This window comes from Pseudochaenichthys georgianus, chromosome 13 (assembly GCF_902827115.2).
Source record: "Pseudochaenichthys georgianus chromosome 13, fPseGeo1.2, whole genome shotgun sequence".
In the NCBI taxonomy this organism is placed as follows: domain Eukaryota; kingdom Metazoa; phylum Chordata; class Actinopteri; order Perciformes; family Channichthyidae; genus Pseudochaenichthys; species Pseudochaenichthys georgianus.
In genome coordinates, this window is record NC_047515.1 from 27295721 (window position 1) to 27319731 (window position 24011).

The 24011-nt window shown below is 43.1% G+C and overlaps 1 protein-coding gene across 1 annotated transcript in view; it reads left to right on the top strand.

Moving 5' to 3' along the window:
- grik4 (glutamate receptor, ionotropic, kainate 4) overlaps window positions 1-24011 on the top strand; it is a 398096-nt gene that overhangs the window by 302221 nt on the left and 71864 nt on the right. Inside the window, exons 7-9 of the mRNA XM_034097561.2 lie at window positions 4479-4644; window positions 11343-11521; window positions 14602-14655. Of these exons, the coding sequence (XP_033953452.1) occupies window positions 4479-4644; window positions 11343-11521; window positions 14602-14655 (399 nt within the window). The remainder of the gene's footprint in view (window positions 1-4478; window positions 4645-11342; window positions 11522-14601; window positions 14656-24011) is intronic.

Below are 24011 nucleotides of genomic sequence, written 5' to 3' on the forward strand. Positions count from 1 at the left end.
GCATTCTAAACAATTACCAAAAACCCACACAAAGAGGGGAATTGTCCAAAACAGTCAATACAAACTGTTATAAGATGAGTCAGTTTGGCATGAAATTGACTCACTAATTAATACCCAGGATTGATGGCATGGCACACTTATGAGTTTCCTGCAGAGCTGCTCTGAAGGTGATGTTCGGCTTTGAAGCAGTGCGCTCCAAAGACACATGTAGGTAAGATGTATCTGTTTTTATTTTCTGATGAATAGATCATCAGAGTGAGTGATACTAGCTGTTGGTTGCCGATAAGAAGTCTGGCAACGACTTTGATGCGTCAAACAACTTGCTGTTAATAATGTGGAGATTGATTTTCCCTGCTTTGAGTACCCCTGTTTTAACTGAAGTCTTGATTTATAACACTTTGTCACTCCACCACATGAGGAGGATAGTGACTGCCTCAGTTCAACAACCAATTAATCATATTGCTGCAACAAGGGGGAAATGTGCTGAGGCATGATGTATAGATAATGTGCTCTGGTCCCATTTTGTCGTCACATTAAACCACACTAAACCAACAGCTTGCTTGTGAAAATCTGTGGATAAAATATAGTGAGGATAATTGAAGTATGGTAATTTTCTCTAGTACTGTAAGTGCTTGTTAATTAAATGTATTTCAGTATTTGCTCCTGTGGGTATTGTCCACAGTACATGTATAATACCAATGTATACTTGTAAAAGCGCCTCGATGACCTTGAGGCGTGAAGATGGACGGTGTGGCGCAGTGCGCTGTGCAATGATCATCAGATCAAGGGGTGAAACCCGCCGCTGCTGCGTCTGTAAAGCCGGTGGGTCCTTGGGCAAGACCCTTCACCTGAACTTGCTCCTGTGGGTATTGTCCACAGTATCTGACCATTGCATGTATGATGTGCAATGTGTGTATATGTAAAGCGCTTTGAGTCATTGATAATGCGCTATAATAAATGTAAGGAATTATTATTATTATTAGTAAATATATGATTTTGGACAATTACCAGGATGTCAAAAAGATATACTGTTTTGAGTCGAAGCTGCATGCTAGGAAATGTATTAATGATGAATCAAGTCTCATAGCCAAGTGATTCCCCAAATTGCTGGTGTTTGTAGCAAAAGAGGGTGTGTGGGTATGTGTGTGAATATGCTTGAATTTGTGTAAGCTGCGTTCTAAGCCCCCTGCTGCCTCAGATACAGCCTATCGAAGCGTGTCAGGTTTCTAAGTGAAAGATGCCGTCAGCACCAGTCTGCAGTGCTGAAATGCAAGGAAAGAACACATGGGCAAAAAGGGTCAAATGGAAAGGAAGAGTAAACAAAGAAACAGCAGAGTTAGAAACGTGAAGTGAAGAATTGTAAAAATGCAACCGGGAAGATGAAGGACACACCTGGAGATAGGCACATTTCCCGAGTGAGATGTTCGAATATTACGCAGGGTTTAGGACACCTTCAGTGGTCTGAATGGCGTTCCAGAAGAGCCTGTCAGTAGTCGCTGCGCCTCCATCCATCCATCTAGACACCCAGGGACTCCATTGCACCCTGATGGGCAGGGATGGAAAACCAATCAAGGGGATATGGGTACGAGGAGGAAAACAACGTATTGGCGCTGGGAACCACACAGACAGGCAATCTGCCTTGATGAAGAGGCTCCCTTCCCTGTCCCTCCTTTCGGACCCAGCATGTCCTCCCGCATCCCCTTCAAGCCCCACTGCGCTCTACTGCAACGCCTTGGCAGCTGACCAACCCGACACCTGCCACACTTCTTCGCACTCTCCGCAGGCCTTGCTCTGAGCCCTGGCAGCATGCATCGGCTCACATGGAGAACTGAAGCACAGATGCATTAATTGGATGAAAATAGATGGGAGCCGTGTATAAATTGTGTTGAAAGTAATTTATCAAATCAAATGAAGTTGTATTTATATAGCACATTTATAAACGATTTTTGATTGAGCCAAAGTGCTGTACATATAATAAAAATAGCCTACAGTAGAGACACTTTACAGCAAATACAACAGCACAGATTGTTCAGAATATCAGTATGAGAAAAAACGACACCCTCTGTCCTTAGACCCTCACATCGTACAAGGAAAAACTTCTGGAGAAAAACCCACTGTTTAGAGGGAAGAAATGGGAGAAACCTCAGGGAGAGCAACAGAGGAGGGATCCCTCTCCCAGGACGGATAGACGTGCAATAGATGCCGTGTGTAAATCGAAAAGATAATAGATTTACAACATAGGTAGTCCAAATGTTAGGAAATGCATGTGTGTATAATAAGGAGATGAATCTACAATGGTTTTCCTGAAGTTCAGCAGATTTGTAGTGGGCTTCCGTCCGGATTAGTTGCTGTGCTCAGGAAATGTCCAAGGCTGCAAGGTTAGCTGCAGTGTACTTAACATACCCTCAGACAGTCTGCACTAGATATACCTGTTAGTGCAGTATGATCAATTCATTAGAGGCAGCAAAGGAATACAGATATTAATATAGCGACAACAAATCTACCCTGTGAAAACACGGCAATCCATCTCACTGAAGACTGTATGCCTCACAATGGGGCTGGAATCGGAGAATTGTGTATTTATTGATTCTCACTGAAGGCTTGGCTGGCTTTCTTTCACTTAAGGCCCTGACACACCAACCCGATTTTGGGAGTCAGAGGCCGTCAGAGGCTGTCGGGCATTCGCGGCGCCGTAGTCAGGTTGGTGTGTCCCGCACCGTCGACCGTAACACGCCTTATTTGGACTTCCAGACCCGATGCATGGCCGATTCAACATGTTGAATCGGCCATGCATCGGGTCTGGCAGTCGGACCAAATAATCACTCTGATTGGCTGTTCAGCTAGCAAATCAGTGCATGAGAAGCGAAGCGGAAGTGAGGGACGTAAACAAACGATTTAAGAAGGCACACACAGACTGCTATTCATTTTCATCTCATCATGGCGATCTGGAATGATGCAAACGAAGACCTGCTCATCACCTTGATCCAGGAGAGGCCAGCTCTGTATGATATTACGGAGAAAAGATACTCTTCTTCTTCTCTGTATTCCGGTTGTTGCCTCTTTTGAATGACGAATACACACTACCGCCGCCTGCTGGTAAGGAGAGTTATTGCCACTCATGCACTGAAGTCGGTGCGGTGTGTTCCCGTGCGACACATGGCCAAAACGCAGGAGAACACGGCCAGGCAACAGCCGACTTCAGCGTCAGCTAGTCCTCTGGTGACTGCTTGGTGTGTCAGGGCCTTTACTCCTTGGCCCTGATCTTTGCTCTGACTACTGGCTAAACACGCGCCTTATGTCATGCTTCTGCTCTTCAATGTGTTGTTTTCCCAGTGTAATTGTTGCTTTATTCTGCCTCATAAGTGTACTGCTTATTATTGATCTTAGGATACTATGATGTTTAGACATACACGGCAGTCAGTCGTGACCTATTAAGTACACATTAGTTACATTATCTCAGGTTTTAATTCGTCCTGCAGCACATTATACTTTAACAGCCACTATGAATTTCAGATTCTGACACACAGCTTTAATGGTGTTCATCCGTTTTGGGTCTATGGTGTGGAAAGGGTTAACTTCTTTACACACTGTTCTAAAAATGTAGTATAATACAGCAGGACAATTAACCTCCATGGGCATACATTACATTACATGTTTATAGCTAATACTTTTCAGCGGATATGGATGTAATACCTTCAAAGGAAAGCTGGGAGTTGGCACTTTAACCTCACTGTCATATTCTTTATTTATTTTAGAAATTATGATATTGGATTTGGTCATTATATAAATGTATTAAACATACGGTTTTAACATCAGAAATTATGATCTTCTTTTGTTTATTGAATGTTTGGTCTACCCTGTTCCCATCACAGGGACTTCAGATGTAATTAAGCTTGTAGCTAACACTGGTATTGCTAAGAAGCTGTGCAATGGAATGATCTAACAGCACCAATACAAAAAAAGAATATATTAGTTACTTACATTTGCTGTGATATGTTGGATTATAAAATTGTTACCTGAAACACTCAGTTGAGCTGCTCCACAGTGAAGCAATGTTTTGTCACAGAGGGTGAGGGGGTGTTGGACTGAAGTTTTCTCTAACAAGTGCTTGTTCGTGTGGGTGGAGCCAAAATAGGTCTTTCAGATCTACACTTGGAGTCTCCGAGATCTGCTTCCGTGTCACTGAAAGAATTTGAATTCTGAATATGCACATTTTCTCAGACCCCTGGGTCATCTTGTTTGCAATTTATTTAACAGATTGATCCAATTTCTACAGAACCTTTCTTTCTTCTGGCAGTCTTTTTTGCATTGTACTATTTTTATTCTGCAGTTCCATCTTACACATTTGTTCTTGGTGAGATCTCTTACAGCATATTGTTGTCCTTTCTGCAGATGTCTGCTGCCGTTGTTAAACATGAATGTAAAACTGTGGATGGTTAAAATGCAACAGGAAGTCTGATTTTTGCCTCTCTGTGCAGGTGCCCTATGTCAAGGTGGCTCCAGAGGACATTCTGAAGGTTCAGTTCCCTCGCTTCACCACTCTGGACATGAGGCCGACCAACACGGACATCAGCCTGGCTGTGGCCGGCCTTCTCACCTTCTTTAACAGCACCACCTCCTGCCTCATCTGTGCACAGGCTGACTGTGAGTACAGCGTTCACACCTTCACAACAAAACACACCATCACACACGAGGGGGAGAATCTGCCAACAAAGTGCAAACATGTTGTCTAATGTCTGCCATCCTTTAACACATGTAAGCAGACATACGTTTTTCGCACTCATGTCGGCTGTGTTCTAACAACAGATGTGTTGCTTATCAACATCTCACCCTGTGTCACGCTCCCCTCTGAAGCAGCTGCTGCACTGCTCAGCTAAAACGGCCTCGCATCAACATCCCTGGCTTCTGCATCCAAAAATAAATCACATGTATCGCGGGGTTCTTCCTCATTTGCAATGTCATAATGATCCGTAAATTAAATTATATAGCATGTTACATGGTGTCATGTTTATTCTGTCTTGTACTTTCCATCTTAATGTCATGTTTGCAAGTCTGTGTACACCTAAGAAACACTGCTGAAACTCCTCTTTAGACTAAAAAGAACCAGGGTTGAGTCTGAAGTTGTATCTACCAGTGATCTGACCGCCTCCCTGTCAAAGGCGCTCATTAGATTCTAAAGATACTAAACTGAATGACCTTAAAAAAAGCTTGAAGATTTCCTTGAGGGAAGTTATTCTCGTAAATAGAGCGGAAGATTAAACCATAGCCCGTTCCCACCCTCTTGTAGTCCAGCAAGCAGTAATTACAACTCCCTAGACAAAGGCAACATGACCCTGAGTGGCACCCGCTAACCTTTTCCCTAATCAGCGCAATGCTTTGAAGAAAGGATGTCTGAGACATCAACCATGTCTCAGACTGCCTGGAGATGGCAATGAGCCACTATGAACCTCCCGCCTATCTCTATTCATAGTTATTCTGCCTTTCAGCTGCCTCTTTGACTGTTTCTTTTTATTTATAACCTTTAGGACAAAATATGTCACTCAAAATGACATGAATTAAACCGAAATGTTTGTATTTACGGTCAGTTAAAGTAGATTCATGCTGTTATTTGTGTACCCTCTTTCAATTCATTTGATTAGGAAGAAATTCGTAAATAAATAATTTAATGCACTATATATATATATATATATACACATAATTGTAGTTTAAACCAACCTTATTTCACTGCAAGGTCAAAATATATCTTTACTTGTTTTTCCTTCTAGGTGTTTCTGTACCTGTCAGTCATTTTTCCAATTCAGGGCAAAGATTCTGTTTCTGTGACGTTTTCCACCGAGAGTTGATTAATACAGCTCCGGCGAGAATGGTGATAACAAGCGAACCTTTTAGGCACCCTTTGACTTTCATATTAGATAGTTTGGGGGAAAGAAACTCATTTTAACATTACATGGCGGGGAGGTTCTTATTCTGTGTCCCTGGTCTTTGAGAGTACTGGAAAGGAAATTAAATGAAATGAGGGTAGATCAGAGGCAGATAAAAGACTCTAAGGGGAGTCCAACATGAGAGAGGGGTGGGAGAGGAGAGAACAAGAGAGGATGCTATTTGGCAGATGTGGCAGGGGTGAAATGTAGTTGTTTGGGGTGAGGAAAGGGAGGAGGCAACCACACTAGAATTATACATTAACGAGAGGGAGACAGTCCAGGAAATGACGTGGCTGTATTGATTGCACTCTCTCATGTGACCCTCGTTAATTCAATAGAAAAGGCATCACATGGCAGCATGCCTGTGTGTGTGTGTGTGTGTGTGTGTGTGTGTGTGTGTGTGTGTGTGTGTGTGTGTGTGTGTGTGTGTGTGTGTGTGTGTGTGTGTGTGTGTGTGTGTGTGTGTGTGTGTGTGTGTGTGTGTGTGTGTGTGTGTGTGTGTGTGTGTGTGTGTGTGTGTGTGTGTGTGTGTGTGTGTGTGTGTGTGTGTGTGTGTGTGTGTGTGTGTGTGTGTGTGTGAAGGTCTGTGTTCAGCCGTAGCAACAGCTGAAACCCATTCCACTTTGGCTCCTTCTCTCTCGGCCCCTCCCTGTCAGTTGGTTGGTTGAAAGCCTGTCGGTGGCTCGTCCACATGTGCCGGCCTCATTAATCACCATAGGTAGTGACAGCTTAATAGAGCGTGGTCAATACATGAATATTGGGGTGGCAGGAGCGGAGGTGGAGCTGTGTCCAAAGGCACAGTGCACACCAGGACATTAATAAAGCTAACCTCCACTATTGATAGCAGTGTGTGCAGCAGCCGCATTACTGTACATCTGGCTCCGAAAACTCTCCATGTGGTTGAATTTGTTGACCTACTGGGGGGGCCCACATGTTGTGTGGTTGAGGCCTTTGGTTAATGAAAAGAGACACATGTTCAATTGCACGCACTGGACTCTGCATGCACACACGTACACTGTGCAAATCACACACATTCCCATGCATGCTGTTTCTGCTCTCACTCACACTGCGCTACAGCAGACTACTTTCATTAGTGAGCTGATTGGTACAGCTGTCAGTAAGCTTAAAGAGAACATCCCTTAAACTGTGAAATGTTGACTGGAACTGCAGTGCAGGTACACAGGATTTATAAGTTCAACAAAACAGTCGGCCACATGCTTGAAGAGCATTTTCTTTTCTCCTTCGATAGGCACAGTTTGAGAGCAAGGTTTTCCATTTCAACTCACTGCATTGCTCCACTGCAGCAAAGTGTCAGAGAATATTTTAAGAATATCTGTTTGTGTTTTAAGATTCTCAGTCTTTCTTACATTTCTCCTGCAAGTAATTTCTCAGGAAGACACAGGTCAAAAGGTCTTCTGCCTTTCCTGTGGGAGGAAGGGTTTACTGCCCGATGCAGTTACGAGACAAACAATCTTTGTTTGTCCATCTGTTATCGATTTAGAGTAAAAGCCCGCGCTTCTAAGCTCCGCCCTTTCTCAGAGACCAGGTCCGAGCGGTTCTTTCTTTGTGTGGGCAGAATTGATTTGGCAGCCTGCATTAACAGTCCGAGTTGCTTTGTTAATCCTCCGGCCGTATTAAACTCTTAATAAATATCAGTGTTTGACATTCAGAACTCCTGCTCATCCCGTGTCTCTCTGAGTCCGGACTTTCCATTGCAACAGAAGTTTCCCTTACACAAAGTACGTGACAAAACATACTTGGTATCATGGTTTCACTTTAAACTTTTAGTTTTGTATTTAATTATAGATTGTGACGTCTAATAATTTGCAATTTTCCATTGCTCATGCTGACCTACTTACTGTGTCTACTTTTCTAACTTGTAATCAGTGTTAATCGGGTGGAAGAGACATCTCAATGACTTGTGATCAGCACTGTGTTATTGGTGTTAGGATGACGAGAACATAGTAATTGCAGAGGATGGTCTTAATACTACATAATTACTTTTATAATTGTAATTATGTCGTGGCCACTAATGATCATGATGGTGCGAGAAGCAGCAGCACTTTGGAGTTTTATAAAGCTTCTCGTTGAATAGATGAAGGGCAGTTGGCTTACATGCTGATTTTTTTAAATAAAAGTTGTTGACCCATAAAAACTACATTTTAGATGTGTGGAGAGTGGGCAGGGTTTGTGTACATAATTGCAAACATGTTGTATTTCTCTAGACTAAATTGCAATAACTTTTTTCTTGATGTTATTAGAAAAGGGATTGAGGCTGATTCCTCACCAGCATAAATGAAATGTGAACATTTCAATCAAAAGACATCTCCTGTAAATGATATACTGTTTTCCATAAGATGTATTGTGACTATAACCAGTTTCTACAGAAAATCAGCAAAGGAACATACTAGGTCGAGTATGTTTCCATTCACTACGGTTATGTGGGTATTAGGAATTGGGCGCATCAAGGTAAACAGCTGGTGGAGCTAATTGCCCAGTCAGGAGCCATTAAACCCTTGGAAAAGGACAAGGCACAACAACAAATTAAAGGAGAGCCAGTCAAAACTAAAACACTGAAAACATTGTTTCCTCTTCTAGCCTTTTAAGTGACATACTTTTTCCACAAAGTTTCATTGCACTGAGCATTTTGCTTTTATAAAAACAACAACCTGTAAAATATGTATGCACTTTCTTTTGATGTGGGTTTTTCATGGATTTTTTAAACTGCCCTTAAAAACAGGTGTATGAAAACCACTTTGTGTCATACTCGGTTTATATCCAGCATGGAGCTTTCATCCTTACCTGTCCATTTAAGACAAAAATAAAAAGCCAGACAAAGTAGTATCCCTTGTGGAACACTCTACATGGGGCAACAAAACATGTGAACCTGAACTCTGCTATATTTGCCTCTTGCCATTTTCTCCATATATTACTACACGGTAATATCACCCTCAAGCTGAAATAGCTACAAGAAAAGCTTTTGCAAGGATAAGGTATTTGCACTGCACACATAATTTATATGAATTCTGTTTGCAGAGAAATCAGGAATTATGAGTAACTGCACATTAGATCAGCCCCATCACTGTGTGACAGGTGGATTATTGCCGTTATTGATGGTTGTACTTTTATGGTTATTTGGGTTAATAGGAAGGGGAATAAGCTTTGGAATTTGTTTAATGTTTTAACACATGATCTTGCAGACAACATTTTAAAGTGATGCCCAGCCATAAAACTAGGTATTACTCTGTTGAAGGCTAAATAATAAGTCATCATAATGTATCAAAGATTGTGGGACTATATTTGCTTCTTCAAGACGGAAGATTTCGCTATACTGTACATTATTCAAATACACCATCAAGGAATGCATATTCAGCTGCTTTAATGTATTCTGTTAATGTTTTTTATACTGCTTGTTCCTCTGTGTGTTAACAAACACACAACTTTAATCTATATAAATACCTTGACAGGATTCTCTTTGACATAATGCATTCTCTAGATTCAACGTACACTGGATTACACACAACTAGGTACCAAATCAAAACTCTGACTCTGAACTTAAGGTTATGATCCTTAAAGATTCACTTAACGCCAGGTCTGACTGGGGTGGACAAAACTGTCCTTGGATGCATCCGCAAGGACCCCTAGTAGCGCTATGAATCTGTTTTTTTGTTTTTGTTTAGTTATCTACATTCCTGCCAGTGAATTCACACTTTTCCACTGATCTTGAGATGGCAGTTACAGTATGTCCAAGAAACACACTAATGAGGCAGCAATGTCAGGAAATACTGCAAGACCTGTTAATATGAAGGTAAACAATACAGGATTTAAAGTGTGGAAAGAACTGGCTTGAATTCAAAATAATTTAGGAAATAGATTCAACCTGTTTCTAAGCCTCAAGGATACAGACAATGCGATTAGGTGCGTAACTCTGAACGTAAACATAACTTAACTGGAGAAGCAGTAAGATCAAGTTATTTCCCTGCAAGGTCAAACTTAAGAAAAACTATTTTTGTCGTTCAGCTTCACAACTCCCCTTTAGATCCTGTGCAGCCAGAACTAAAAAGAGCCTTTTCTGTTTGTCCCTTTATTTTAGCAAGAATTTGTGTATGTGCCGTTTGGCAAGTTATATTTAGTAGAAGCTCTAAAGTCTAGTGCCTAATGAACAAGAAACAGCAAGAAGCTAGAGAGAGCGGCTGCAGGAGGCAGGCAAGGAGGGCGATTTAACAGAAGCTATTTCAAGCTCATCAAAGTTCTACTACAGAGGAAGCCGATCTGACAGGTCGGAGACACAGCCAGGCGAGCAAGGAGCAGCCACGAGTGATGTCTCATGAGTGCACACACACAGGTAGCCAGCTACAGGAAGACAAACACACCCAATGATACACTGCCGTACAGACCAGATGAAAGACAGACAGTAACCGAGACACAATTATAGAAGCCATTAGACATGATTCTGGTGTCTGGGGCAGTACTGTAGCGTGTGTTAATGTGCTGTGGAAAAGCTTAAAAGAGTCAGCTTGATAACTTTAAATTGTTGGACCACAATTGGTTCCCATGTGACAGATGATCTATTCTGCTGTCACCATGGCAAACTGTTAAAAGATGTTGACACCTAAGTCGAGAGTGTCGTTTTGTTATTTCTTTATAATGGACATTTTAGGTCGAAGCCAATGCAAGTCAAGAGTGAAATGCAAGTCCTTCTGTGTAGCGATGCGTCCTTCTCATATGACTCTCCTTGCCAATATCTAGTAATGTTATACGAGTGTGATTAGGTCATGGGAGGCCAATTTAACCATCACACATACATGCTATGGCTTGTTATATTTCTCTCAGTGACTCATTATTCAGGTTGTATTTTTCTCACGCTGACAAGTTAGTCTCCGATATGAATAAATTAGTCCAATAACCTCTCAGAGTCTGCTTATATATGTATGCCGAGTGACTTTTAAAATACAGCTGGGAATGCTTTGATTAAGTCGGCAATGCTTTAATTAGGGCAAATACCACTTACCCCCCTCACAGTCGAGAGGTCTCGTACCATGGGATCGAGTACAAGAGAAGTTGATGAAAACGTCACTTTGTGTTGATGGCTTCACAATAATTGTAATTAAAATAAATCAGTGCACGTGTTCTGCATTGTAAATGTATTTATGGATTAATTGCTGTGAAATGTGGTGGAAAACAAACAATAGGTACATTAATTTCTAGTTAGATACATTGTATGCATAGTAAGTGCATACTGCTTTAACAATACCAACCATGTACTTTAAATCCACTTGACTTTCCTTAACTTTTTGACTGTTTTATCTAATGTGAAAAAAGCTATACAGTATTATACCTGACTTCATATCCTTGGGAGAGTCTTCACTTTATTTCAAGTAACCCTCTTATGTGTTTTTTCTGCGTGTGTCTTACCGGCAGGCTTATTGAACCTGGAGCAGCTCCTCAGGCAGTTCCTCATCTCCAAGGAGACTTTGTCAGTGCGCATGCTTGATGACAGCAACGACCCGACCCCACTCCTGAAGGAGATACGAGATGACAAGACTGCCACTATTATAGTCGATGCCAACGCCACCATGTCACATATCATTCTGGAACGGGTTAGTATGGTTCACATGATGGCTGTGTTATTTGTGCATTGATAACTTGTCTTTATTCCATGGCTATAGTCTTGGCTTTATACAGATCCACATTTATTTAACTTTCATATACCTCAAAAAGGAAAAGTAGCTGAAACCGCCGGTGGCAAAAAGGTTTCAGGGCTAAAAATAATTGAATACGGGGAGAGTGATTTCTTAAACTGTAAGAAGAAGTTGGTTTAGTTTTCATCTGTAAAAGTAAAAGTTTGTATTCCCCAAATAAATAGTGTGCAGTATTTATAAAGTACATACTTTTTCACCGCAGTAATCCATTGGCTCTCTTTAATAAGAAGACGGATTACATGGATTTATGGCACTAGACATTTAAAAGACATAGTTACAGAAAATCTCGGCTCCAAAGTAAAAGCCAGATGAATTGAGTCAAACAAACCTTTCACATCAAATTACATGGTATTAAATCAATTTCTATCCCAATGAATTACCTTCGAAAAGTGAAAATTCTACACAGTTAAGTGGAATGATGTGAATAAGGACAGAATCATAAAGAGGCACTTTTCTCTACTTTCTAATGGTGCTCTTATTCATTATCTATCTACCTCTGTACTTTCGCAAAAATATGAAAAGTTTTTAAGTTTACCGCCTGAGAGAAAAAAATTGAAATCTTTAGTGAAGATTATTTGTGTGCGTAGCCTAACAATTCGACCTGTATGAGGTAATTGCACATACATATCATTAACGTCACAATACATTATCAAAACCTCCAACAGTCTGACGTCCACACAAGATGAAGCTCCTCCTGATTGGTGACTTGTGTTTGTAAATAGCCTTAATGGCATCAATAACGGTGATTGGGCCAGCCAAGGAAGCTAGACTGTTTGGCAACAGCATATGGCCTCTCTGTGATTAATACACACCTCCATTATTTCTAGAAGACGATGGATGGATGGCTAAAGTGGAGGTGACAGTAACTGCAGACAGAAGGGGGGATGTTTCTCTCGCTTCTCCTTCTCAGTTATAGACTCACTCGCACAGTAGACCTTAGTCTCCATCTCTCACCTTGATCAAACTCATTCAGGCCGCCATCAGTGGTCATCCAAGTCACCATGGCAACCCAGGCAACCCTGGGCCACAGAGCAGCGGGAGCCCACAGTGGGATGTCTTTCTTTCTTTCTGTCTTTCTCTCTTCCTCTGTTCCCATACTCCGTCTGTCTGTGTCTTCATTATCAACATGGAGTGGTTGTCGTTCTCGCTCTTTGCCCGTGAGAAGACTATTTCACTTTGTTTCCTCACACCTCGCTCTTCGTGTGGTCTTGTGCACCCCATCCCTGTGTCTCTCACTCTTTGGTCTCCTATTTGTGTCACGCTGCCTGTCACAACAATCCTGCAGCAGGGTGGTAGAAAGTTGGCAGTCCTGGCTCTCGTTGAGTGCCTAGTTGCCAACCATATCAGATATATATGGCGTATATACCCTTCTCAGATGGTGATAAGAGTGCTGAGCTGCTCGGGACAGAATCGCCTTTTGTCATGCAAGACATTTCCCATTATTTGTCTGTTTACATCTTGCATCTTACAGTTTCTCACTCTCTGAGGATGTTGCATTCTGAGGGGTTTAGGTCAGCAGTGTTAGCATTCTGAATGTAATCTTGTTTATTCAGCCCTCCACTGCTGTGCACAGCTTTACAATACCACAGTAGGACTGATAGTGAGCCCAGTATACCGGGGCAGTGCAAACTGCCGGCACTCTGACCAAAAGCTGCAGTAGAACAATGAGGAGATCACAAAGTGGGAGGGAAAAAGTAAAATAAGCTTATTGTAAATGCAGTGAAAGGAAACCAGAAGGATATTTTTCATCAGCTGCTTGTTTTGGTTGTACCGTGTCTTCTGATGTGGGCAGCAGGAAAATGCGATTTAGGTTATAATGTAATTTTTTCTTTGGACAGGTAATAAAGAAATTAATCACCCAAGTTACAGAAGCTGGGTGTTAGAAATATTACTTCCTGCATATGTATCACCTCTGCCATTAGGCCCATTACCAAGCTTAACTGGCTCTGTAACCCTGCAGGGCAGATGCTAAAAACACTAAACCTGAAGCATAAAAATGTAATCAAATAGTAATCATGCTAGTAATTTTAGCGTGCTAAATATGCTCAAAGGAGAAAGCTTTAAAAAGTCAACATGAGAGGTCCTTCAGAGTTTAATAGTGACATCTGTGTTTGGTTGTTTTTGCCATATAAGATGTGTTTTTCTTCTCTTTGTGTTTTATTATTTATGCTCCTGCCGAACACTTAAGCTGAATATTCAACAACTGAGTGATGCACACATCGTATGGCATTCAAACACCAACACAGAGGTTACATTTGTGCAGATAACAACCTTGGAATAATGTTAGTCTTTCAACTATTTATTATGGAAATATGTAAATTTCAGTGCAGCGAGTTGTAGAAAAGACACTCTCTGTGAAGCAGGATTAATACATGCTCACAAAGGATTCCACCCAGGGTTGAATAATGTATAGTAAAAAATGTTTTTACAAAGAGGACATTCTTTAAAAAGGCTTTTATATATATATATCTCCTTGACATGTATTGATTTGAATCATAATCACATCATGATTAAACAGAAGCTCGATTATTTTTTCTCTTTTGCTAATGACTTTAATGAAATTAAACTATGAAAAGTTCACCCTGTCCTTCACAACTGCTCCTCACTGTGACTTTGATTTAATCAAATTGTAAGACGGAGTGTCGAGCAGCATACTAATGCATTTCGGAAATTAATTGCTCCATTGAGAGCCGTCGTCAGATAAGAATGTGCCTAGTCTTATCTAGATGTGGATTTGATCTGTCTGCTGCAGAGTGGAGCTTGAGTTACACTAATCACTGACCTCTCAACTTCTCTCCCGCCCCTTTATTCTAGACTCTCTCTGCTGCTGTTTTGTTCTCCCGCTGCCTGCTCCGTTTCTCTGACCTCCACCATTTTGTTGAAACTACAATCGTCGTATTCCTGTTTTCTGCCTTTTCTATCTCTTACGTTTGCCTTTTATCTCTTACCTCCTGTCCCTCTTGTCTTTTGTTCTGCAGGCATCAGAGCTGGGGATGCTGTCAGTCTACTACACTTACATCTTCACCTCTCTGGTAAGGAAACGGGGGATAGTGTTGGTGTCTGGAGGCAATATAGATTTCACACCTGCAGAAGCACATCAGTAGTCCAATGCTGTGCTCCTGTAGTGTATTAAAATAGTGCACTTTAATTGGTGCTCCTCACTTGAATGATTGATTGAATAGATAGAGTTAGGCAGGCAGGAGCTAAGACAGAGGAATTATAGCTTAGCTTCATTATAGCATAGCTGATTTTCTCCCTCACTGCTTGTGATTTCAAATTTAGAGACGTACTGAGTGTGGTGGCTGAAATGGCTCCAGTCACTGATCATTTGCCCCTCGTCGGTTGAAGTGCACTCCTGGCCCCAAAAAATACATAATAATGATTATTGTGATTGCTACTTGTACTATTGTTGTTGTTGCTGCCGCAGTTATTAATCTAATAGTGATTGTGGAAAGCCGGCCAAGCCCCCATGGAATGAGCGATGAGGTCATCGTCCTTAGTCAACATTCATTTCTGTCTAAGAGTTGAGGAAGAGCTCCAAACCTCATTCATCTTCACCTTTCTTCTTCTCTTTCTTTTCTTTTTTTCCGTTTTAGAATCTATCTACTCGTTTTGAGTGCAGGTGATTTACTCAGTGTTTGCTGATTTAGCTTGTACTGTAAACTTATCTTTATTTAGTTTTAATTACTTAGCTACTTAGCATAGTTTCTCGCTAAAGTTAGCCTTGGACCCTTGTAATGTTGGGTCACATTTAGGGGCATTTCTATGTACCGTACTTTTCGGACTATAAGCCGCGACTTTTTTCCCCATTTTTTTTGTAAAGCTAATGGCCACTAGGGAACCTCCTAAAACTATGGATTTTACAGGTAAAATTAACCACCTTTAACACTATGGGCTCTATGACCGGTCCGCGCCACCTTTAAGCGGCGGGCTCCAGCAGGAAAAGCTGGAGGCCGGAAAAGAGTGAGACAGGTAGCGCGCCAAAGTAAAAGTGGAACCGAGAGACAGAACGAGAGCAAGACAGACGGACAATTTAGCTGCTGCGGCTTATATGCAGGTGCGCTTTATAGTCCGAAAAGTATGGTAGTTGTATAGTGCCCATAAACTATTTCATACTGATATAATCACATTGCATTACATAATGTTGAGAGCACAGCTGCTTTAATCTACTTGTTAACTGCGGTTAGTCAAAACTAATGTAGCTTGGTAAGCGATGCTTCATAGAGGATGTTGCACATTGCCTACACTGGCAAAGCAGTCAAAAGAGAGAGAGGCAGCTAAATGTTAACTCTGCAAAGTTGCTTTCAAAGCATTGGCTGGCCAACAGCTGAATCACTTTGAGTGAAACGCATAGTTCTTAAATGATCTTTTTTTCAAGTTGTAAGTGTTTTTGAGGTCAAAGATGTTTTCTGTGACCGGAAAGCAAGTTTGTGTTTTTCAGGCAAGGGCACTGTTATGAACCGAGACACAGGACCCAAAAGCAGGACTCAAAGACAGTTGTCCAAAAATAGAATCTTGTTTAATAACAAAACTAAATCGTACTTTCAAAAAATAGAAAGTAGTTCAATAACAAAAAAACTAAGTTGTACATCAAAACAAAACTCACTTGGCAAAAGGTCTAAATCTCAAAGTAAAGTGTCAGGAGTCAAAAGGCCCAGGTTCTCACGACATGAAACATAACGAACTGACAAGGGAACAAAGAAACACAAGGGCTATTTATAGGTGAGGGAGGATGGGCACAGGTGAAAACTATTAGGGCAGGGCCAAGCAATCTCAAGGGCGGGAAATGTGGGATCTGGAATGAGAGGGAAGGATTACTTTCAAAATAAAAACAGGAAGTGACAAGATCACAACACAAGACTAGAGTAAAAAACATAACTTAACCTAACATAACTGTCGAGTCACATCAGGCAACATGTTTCCTTAATTAATTGCGGGTACTATCTTACAGAAATGTGCTGCCAAAAGTATATCAACTACAACTTTTAGTTTGGTTGCATTTAGAATCAAAAGGTTTGTAGCTTGCTATTCTCTGCAACTTTCCAAAGGCATTGCATGGCAGCTAATAGTATATTTTATTATATATATAATATATATTTTATTATTTTCAATAGTGTTTTACATTTTTTTATATAATCTACTGTGCCTTCATCAGAGTGCAGAGTGGTGACAGAGACGTTTGAAATTAGTCACTGCTGCTAAAAATGTCTGTGCTCGTCCATGCTTGAAATGAAAGGGATTGACCCCAAACTTCAGAGTAATGGTGTTAAGGAACATAGATGCTAAGGGATCAGTGGGAGTTATTGTAAGATCATAAAGATATGAGCCTGGAGAAAATGTTATGCAATAGTAAACTTACTAGATAGTGGCTCCCTAATGGAAATTAATGAGGTTCGCAACACTTTGCTCTAATAGCACTGTAGAGATGATTCATATCAAGCTGATTTATGACTCATTAAGAGTGGGCTGCTGCCATGTTTTCCTCTGCAGCCCTTAACATAGTCACTTTCTCCTATTTTATCTTTCCTCCCATTCTTTAACCTGCTTGTCTTTGTTCTTCCGTGTATATAACTGAATATGGTCCATCATTCTTCTGGCCTGATGTCTGAGGGAGGCTGCAGCATAACACACAGACATAACACACATCCTCCTTTATACTATTACACTATTTATACTATTACCACCATTTTCTTAAAACGTTGTAATTGGTCAGTAACGGCATCGTTTATAGCTTCAGCTCACATCCTTGTCCCCGGCAGCCGGAAACATATTGCAGAAGCTGTGAGTAGAAAAATAAATGTGCACTGTTTTCTCTTTAGTTGTCGATACATGATTCATCCTATTTATTCTGTTTTTAAATGGCGCTGCTGCATCGTGCCTACCACACATACACATTACAACTGCGTAAAAACTCACGGTTACAAAAGAAGGTAGGATAGGAAGTTTATTTCGTATGTTTTATCGCTGTTCAGTTAATTATTTTTCATTTCACAGACTCACTGTGATAGTACATCCCCTAAAAGGGCAATAATACAACGCATGCTTGGGTCACTGTTTCCTCCTCTTATTAAAGTACAGTTTAAGGGACATTTTTATGAGACTGTCCTGTCCAGATTAGTTTGAAGACCTTAAAACAACCTGGAACATTCGGTGCCAAGCAGGACGTAATGTGCCATGTAGAGTGACAATGGGTTCCTGATTTCACACAGGGAAATGTGTAGCGAGCTAGATAACTAAGCCAACACGTTATATCTTGCAAAAAGACTGCGGCCAAACAGGTGAAAAATCTGCAGTACAGAAACGGCCAACACGTTATTATTAAACTGCATTGTTCTTATAAAGTTAGTTAACCATAAGTATATGGAAAAATGAAAAGCAAAGACGGAGCTTAGATTGATGCCCAATTATTTTTATTTTCAAGAGAAAAGGTTGAAAGGGTTGAGGACTAACCATTAACGCATCCAGAAATGCCTTTGGTTCTGTGGTAAAATACTACACGATGGTTGTGATCTTGGGAATGAGGCTTTTTTATTTAACATGTAACCCCAGATCATAATGAAGTATGAAATGTTCCATTGACCTTGAAGTAACACGTGTGAAAACCAATGGTCAAAAGTTTTAATATGCCGCCAGCACTACTCAACACCTTTAAATGGTATTTCATGCTTTTAGGATGAAGTATTCTCATGTAATACTGTGCAGAAATCAACTATATGGAAGTCATTTATTATTATCGTTGTTTTTAGTGAAAAACATTTCAAATATAAAAATACAGTACTGTTCATACTGTGTCTGAATTATGTTTTTTTATCCATAAATATAAGAATGAATAAAAACATCAAACAGATGATTTCAAACGTAGCTAGCTGGCTGGAGATGCTTAGGTTTACAGCTTTCTTAAAGCAATTGCTTTTGGATTGAAAGAAAAGCTGATTGAGAAAACTCAGCAACAGCCAACAAGAAAAAAGTTCCTTTTTGAAAGCTTATTTTTTTAAGTCTACATTTTGTATTTAGGACTTCTGTAACTTCATTCAAATTAAACATATATTTTCATTGAAGTTATATTTAAAGAAATTGTTACACCTTTCTTGAACCACCAGATGAACGATAAAGGTCACTGATCATTGTGTGTGTGCAATGTTATTGGTGTTTCATCCCAGATATTTTCAGTATCTCAGGGAACAAATGACATTTTTGAAGTCTATTTAAAGTTCACGCTTGTCACTCACTCCCTCACCCTTTCCCCTGAACACGTTTTTACACCAGGTACCTTGTGGTTTTAACTTCTTACTAACAAGTATTTAGTAAACAGGGATTACTTATACACTTTATAGGATACATGCTTTGGGGCTTTATCTCTTTAAATAAATATGAGACATTCTATTTATTTATATCTATGAGAAGAATGCAGAGGGCAGCGAAAGGCACATGTTTTCTCAGTCCTGCAATATAACAAGCTTCTATGAAACCTAGACGGCAGTAATGAGAGTTTGTGTTAACTGTACGATCTTTGTACTTTGACATAAGTTGGACATTATTAGGCTTCATAAAGTTCTCATTCATAACAGTCCGTTCGATGTCTCACTATGGGATGCGCCTCATCACGGAGCAAACAGAAGCATCAATCTCATTACGCCAATCCTGATTGGCTGGTGATCTTGACGTTAACGTCAGGGAAATCACCCCCTATAAGTAGCTTGCGCCACAACGCATGCGTCATTCAAACACCTCTTCTCGCTTCAGAGCACATCTCACAGTAGCCGAGCAAGCTTCACTGTCCACAGACTGAACCCAAATACCCATTTCGGTCGACAGGCGATTGCCGGCTACTCCTTCTGCTTCGCAGGAAGACGGTAGTACTAACGCCGTTAGTATTTAAAATCGACCTCGCCCTTCTCTACACGAGAAAGTAAGGTAGGTCCGATTTTTTCAAGCTAGCAGCACACCTGTTGCTAGCTCGCTCCCTCTCTACCGACACCACGGTAGCGAGGAAGTTTTTCTTTTCTCTTCCCCACGGAGGGGAAAAGGATTAAAAAAGGAGCATACTGCCACACCAGTCAGTATTCTCCGGGAATAAAAGACCCACACCGTCCTTTTTTCTCCGGATTAAGGACAAGGTGGTAATACCTTTTTTCCCGTCCCACCTGTCGAGAGCGGGCCCTCTCCACGCCACGAGGCGACAAAGATGGACGCCCCTCTCCCTCACACCAGAGGAATCAGAGACTCGGTGGCTCGACTCTGCGGCTGCGGGTGGAAGATCTCGGGCACAGACACACACTAGGTCTGTTCGTCCTGCCTCGGGCTGGAACACGCCCGAGGCGCTATCGACAACCCCGGCTCATGCGGACATTGTGTCCGCTTCACCGTCAAGAGCCTCCGCCGACGGTTAGCAAGACAAGCTAGCCTGTCGGAACAGGACCCCCCCATGTCCATGGACCCGCCGGCCAGCAGTCAAGACACGGGGGCGTCCGCCACAGAGAGCGAACCCCTCTCCGTGTTGGTCTGGGGCTCATTATCCGCGATGGCCTCAGAACCGGAATCCCGCGCCCTGGCAGGCCGGGACCCGGTGACGACAAGACACGCGGGAACGGATTCCCGCGCTTTACCAAGCTGGGGCTCCCGGTTAGACCTCACCATGGTCTCACCCGCGGAGGATGTCCTCGAGTTGGATTATGAGGAGGACGAAGAGGAGGACGCCCTGGCGTTCCTCCTGTCCGAGTCAGATGAACAAGAAGAGGACACCTTCATGTCATCGGCCCAGGCTGCAAAGCCTGGAGCGAGGGCTGCTCTCCCGGGCGACAGCACACCAGCTTCGCCCGGTCTGAGCATGGACCTGCAGGCCGTATGCAAACGCGTTGCGGTCAGACTCAACGTTCCGTGGCCTGAAACATCTTCCCCAAACAGCGGGCAAAAGGAGGCAACTCCTCCCGGTCTTTCCAGAAATGTTGGATGAAGTGTCGGTCTCGTGGAGAGACCGGCCCTTCAGCAACAAGGTCCCAATCCAGGGTGCCTCCTCCCTGGACTGCGACGGAATGGAGAGGCTCGGCCTGCTCCGCATACCGCCCATGGAACCGCTGGTAGCGGCCCACCTTCTACCAAAGGTGGGCCCCTCACCGAGCAGGAACCCCACGCTGCCAGCAAAGTCGGACCGCTTTCAGTCTACAATGACTGAAAAGTCCTATAAAGCTGCAGCGCTGTCCGCCAGGGCCCTGAACGTGTCCTCGCTGCTAACCGCCTACCAAGCGGAGCTCTGCGAGGACCTGTCGGGTAGCCCGGGACCACTCTGGACGAGATGGCAGCGGTCACGGACATTTGCCTCTGTGTCCAGCGCTGCGCCGTCCAGGCCACGGGCAAGGTAATGGGGATCATGGTGGTGCAGGAAAGAGCGAGATGGCTCAACCTCACCAACCTCCCTGACCGAGAAAAGGAAGATGTGCTGGATATGCCCATCGTTCCCGAGGGAATTTTTGGCTCCGCTCTCGCCTCCATGCAAAGGAGGTGTGAGACGAAGAAGAAAGAGGACGAGGCACTCCACCTCTGCCTCCCTCGAAAGGTCCAGCCGCTGCCTTCGCAGCAGCAGTCCTTCACCCAAGCGAACTCTGCTCGGTTTAAAGCACCGGACAAGCAGAGGTCGCAGCCCACCCCGAGTCCCCAGCCCAGGCTGGAGACAAGGGCAAGTTGGCCGAGAAAATCTCCGGTTCTGGCTGCAGCTCAGGCTCAGCCAACCCAGAATTTCGGCCAGCAGTCGAGGAAGAAGAAGCGAGTGGCGTGACAGCCCCTCCTTCTCCCCTCCGTGAATGTGTTCCTGCCTCCTCGAGAGATGCCTAAACACCATCCTCAAGTCCGCACAAACACATGTCACACATTGATTGATTCCTCTGTCATAAAACATTTGCCGCTGACGCTTCCAGGCCGAGGGCGCAGCTCTCAAAAAAATGAAAAGAAAATCAATGAAGCCAATAAACAGCCTGTCAATTGTTCCCCTTCTTAGAGCAGCTACGGCATCTCTCCGTCACACACATGCGCAGTGCCGGCTGGAGCTGTAAAAGCACCACCGTCACGCGCATGCGCAGTGCCGGCTGGAGCCATAAGCGTGACATCTCAGCTGGCTCTAAGGAGCATACAGCAGGAGATACTCACGACATCTGCCTGGGCTTCTCAAAACAGTTACACATTATCTGTTTTCACAAGCCAGAGAGAGTCAACCCATATTCTGGAGAGAGAGGTTCTCTCTCTCCTAGAAAGAAGGGTTTTATCTATAATGCCCGCTGAGCAGAGTCAGATTACGCGGACGAATGTCCTCGTAAAGCACCCGCACAACATGGGTCTCATAATAAAACTAAACCCCGCGCGCCACGGCGTGCGGAGAGTATTGGTTATTATGTAATGCGTAGTGGCACGACACCCGACTTTTCTAGTACGGGACGCGCCTACGGGTGCTGTCCTTTCACGGAAGCTGGTCTGATAGGGTATTTACGAAGGTCGCCCGGTGAGAGGTCTCTAGAGCAGAGACCTCCAGCGGGCGCACGTAAATCACCCGGAGCTTTTAGCGGTGGTCCCCACCCTAAAACGCTTCCTGCCTTGTCTCATGCCCCTTTCACACCAGCGCCTTTTCAGCTCCGGCTCGGAGCTGGAGCCTGAAAAGCGCCGTGTTTTCCTGTTCACACCGCAGCGGTGCCGGCTCTTAGCTCCGGAATCCGCTTCATTTCCAGCTCGAAAAAATTGTCGGTCCAGAGGCAAGAGCTTTGGAGCTAAGAGGCGACGTCGCTTACGTCTCTCTTACGTCGAGGCGTGGAGGAAACTAAACCCACCTCCCCTGAACATGGGTCGACTGTCATGCCTGCCTACAAGCAGTAGTGCTTATAAACACACTTTATAAAGTCAGGCAACACTAACCATGCTTCGTGTGGTTCTGTTTATTTGTACCTTACTTTGACCGTTCGCTGTAATCGATCATTGTGGAGAGAGGCAGACGTGTTGTTTTGTATTATTGCAGCTATCGGATGCAAGTAGTCAGTTTAGCTTCGGTTGCTATGCTAACATCACCCGTTTTATACCAGAGAAACTTTCATAACAGCGTTGTGATACCAAACAGTGTCAATTCAGACTGACACACATTCACTTAGGCTAAGGGGAACTGGGGATATGCATCAGCTGCTTGTGTGAGTCGGACAGTGAATACTTTAGAGCGGCCGCTGCAGTGTGAGCTAACGGGAGAATAAACTCCCGTGGAAGAGCAGCCACACTGCAGCGGTCGGTAAATGCTGCAGAAACACATTAATAAACAATGAACCACGGCACTCTGGAGCAAAGTATAAGGTTGGAGAAGTCGTTATTCAATTTATTCTGGCTTCGTGTGATTAAAAGCAACACGATCATCGACCCGACGCAGTTGTTGTTGTTGTTGTTGTTGTTGTTGTTGTTGTGAGCGCCGTAATGGGTGCCGTTGGGGAGCAAATCAGCGATGTAAACGGTGACGTCATGACGCAGCAGGGGCAGCTCTGGGGCGCCAGTGGGCGGTGTGAACAGAGCGGGAGCTGAAAAGGCAAACCGGAGCTGAACCAGAAAAGCTCCCGCTCGGAGCTAGAAACTGAAAAGCGCTGGTGTGAAAGCCGCATCAGAGGACACCATGTCCTCGTGAGGACAGACAACACGATATCGTGTATGAACCGCCAAGGGAGGCTGCGTTGTCTCCAGTCACACACACTGGCACACAGACTGATCCCTTGGAGCGGCAGACGTCTCCTCTCTCTGAGAGCGACACAGGTACCGGGAGTGATGCACCTCGGGACAGAATTACTGTCCAGAGGTGCACCACTCTATGCAGACTGGACTCCTCATCCAAGGATCGTGAGTCCGCTGTGGTTGCGTTACGACAGAGCCGCATTAAATCTGTTCGCATAAAGAAAAAAATGCTCAATGACAGCTGTTCTCTTTAATGCACGATTTAAACGCACCGTTAGGTGTGGACGCACTCGTACACGATTGACCTCCGGGTCCTCTGTACACGTTCCCACCCCGGGTCCTCTGTACACGTTCCCACCCCTGGCTCTGTTACCCCCAACTCTGGCCAGAGTGAAGGAGCAACGCCACACACTTATCTTGATGGTTCCGCCCTAGCCCGCAACTAGTGTTAATTTCGTCAGCTATTTTTTTATTTAGTTTTAGTCTTAGTCCTGTGTTAAATTTTCTTTTTAGTTTTAGTCATATTTAGTCACCTTCATCCTGTTTTTATTTAGTCAAGTTTTAGTGGACTAAACGTCTGAGCATTTTAGTCTTATTTTAGTCGACTAAAACAGTAAACATTTTAGTCAAGATTTAGTCGACTAAAAGTCTGAGCATTTTAGTCTTATTTTAGTCAAAGAAAACTAATTATTTTAGTCTACTT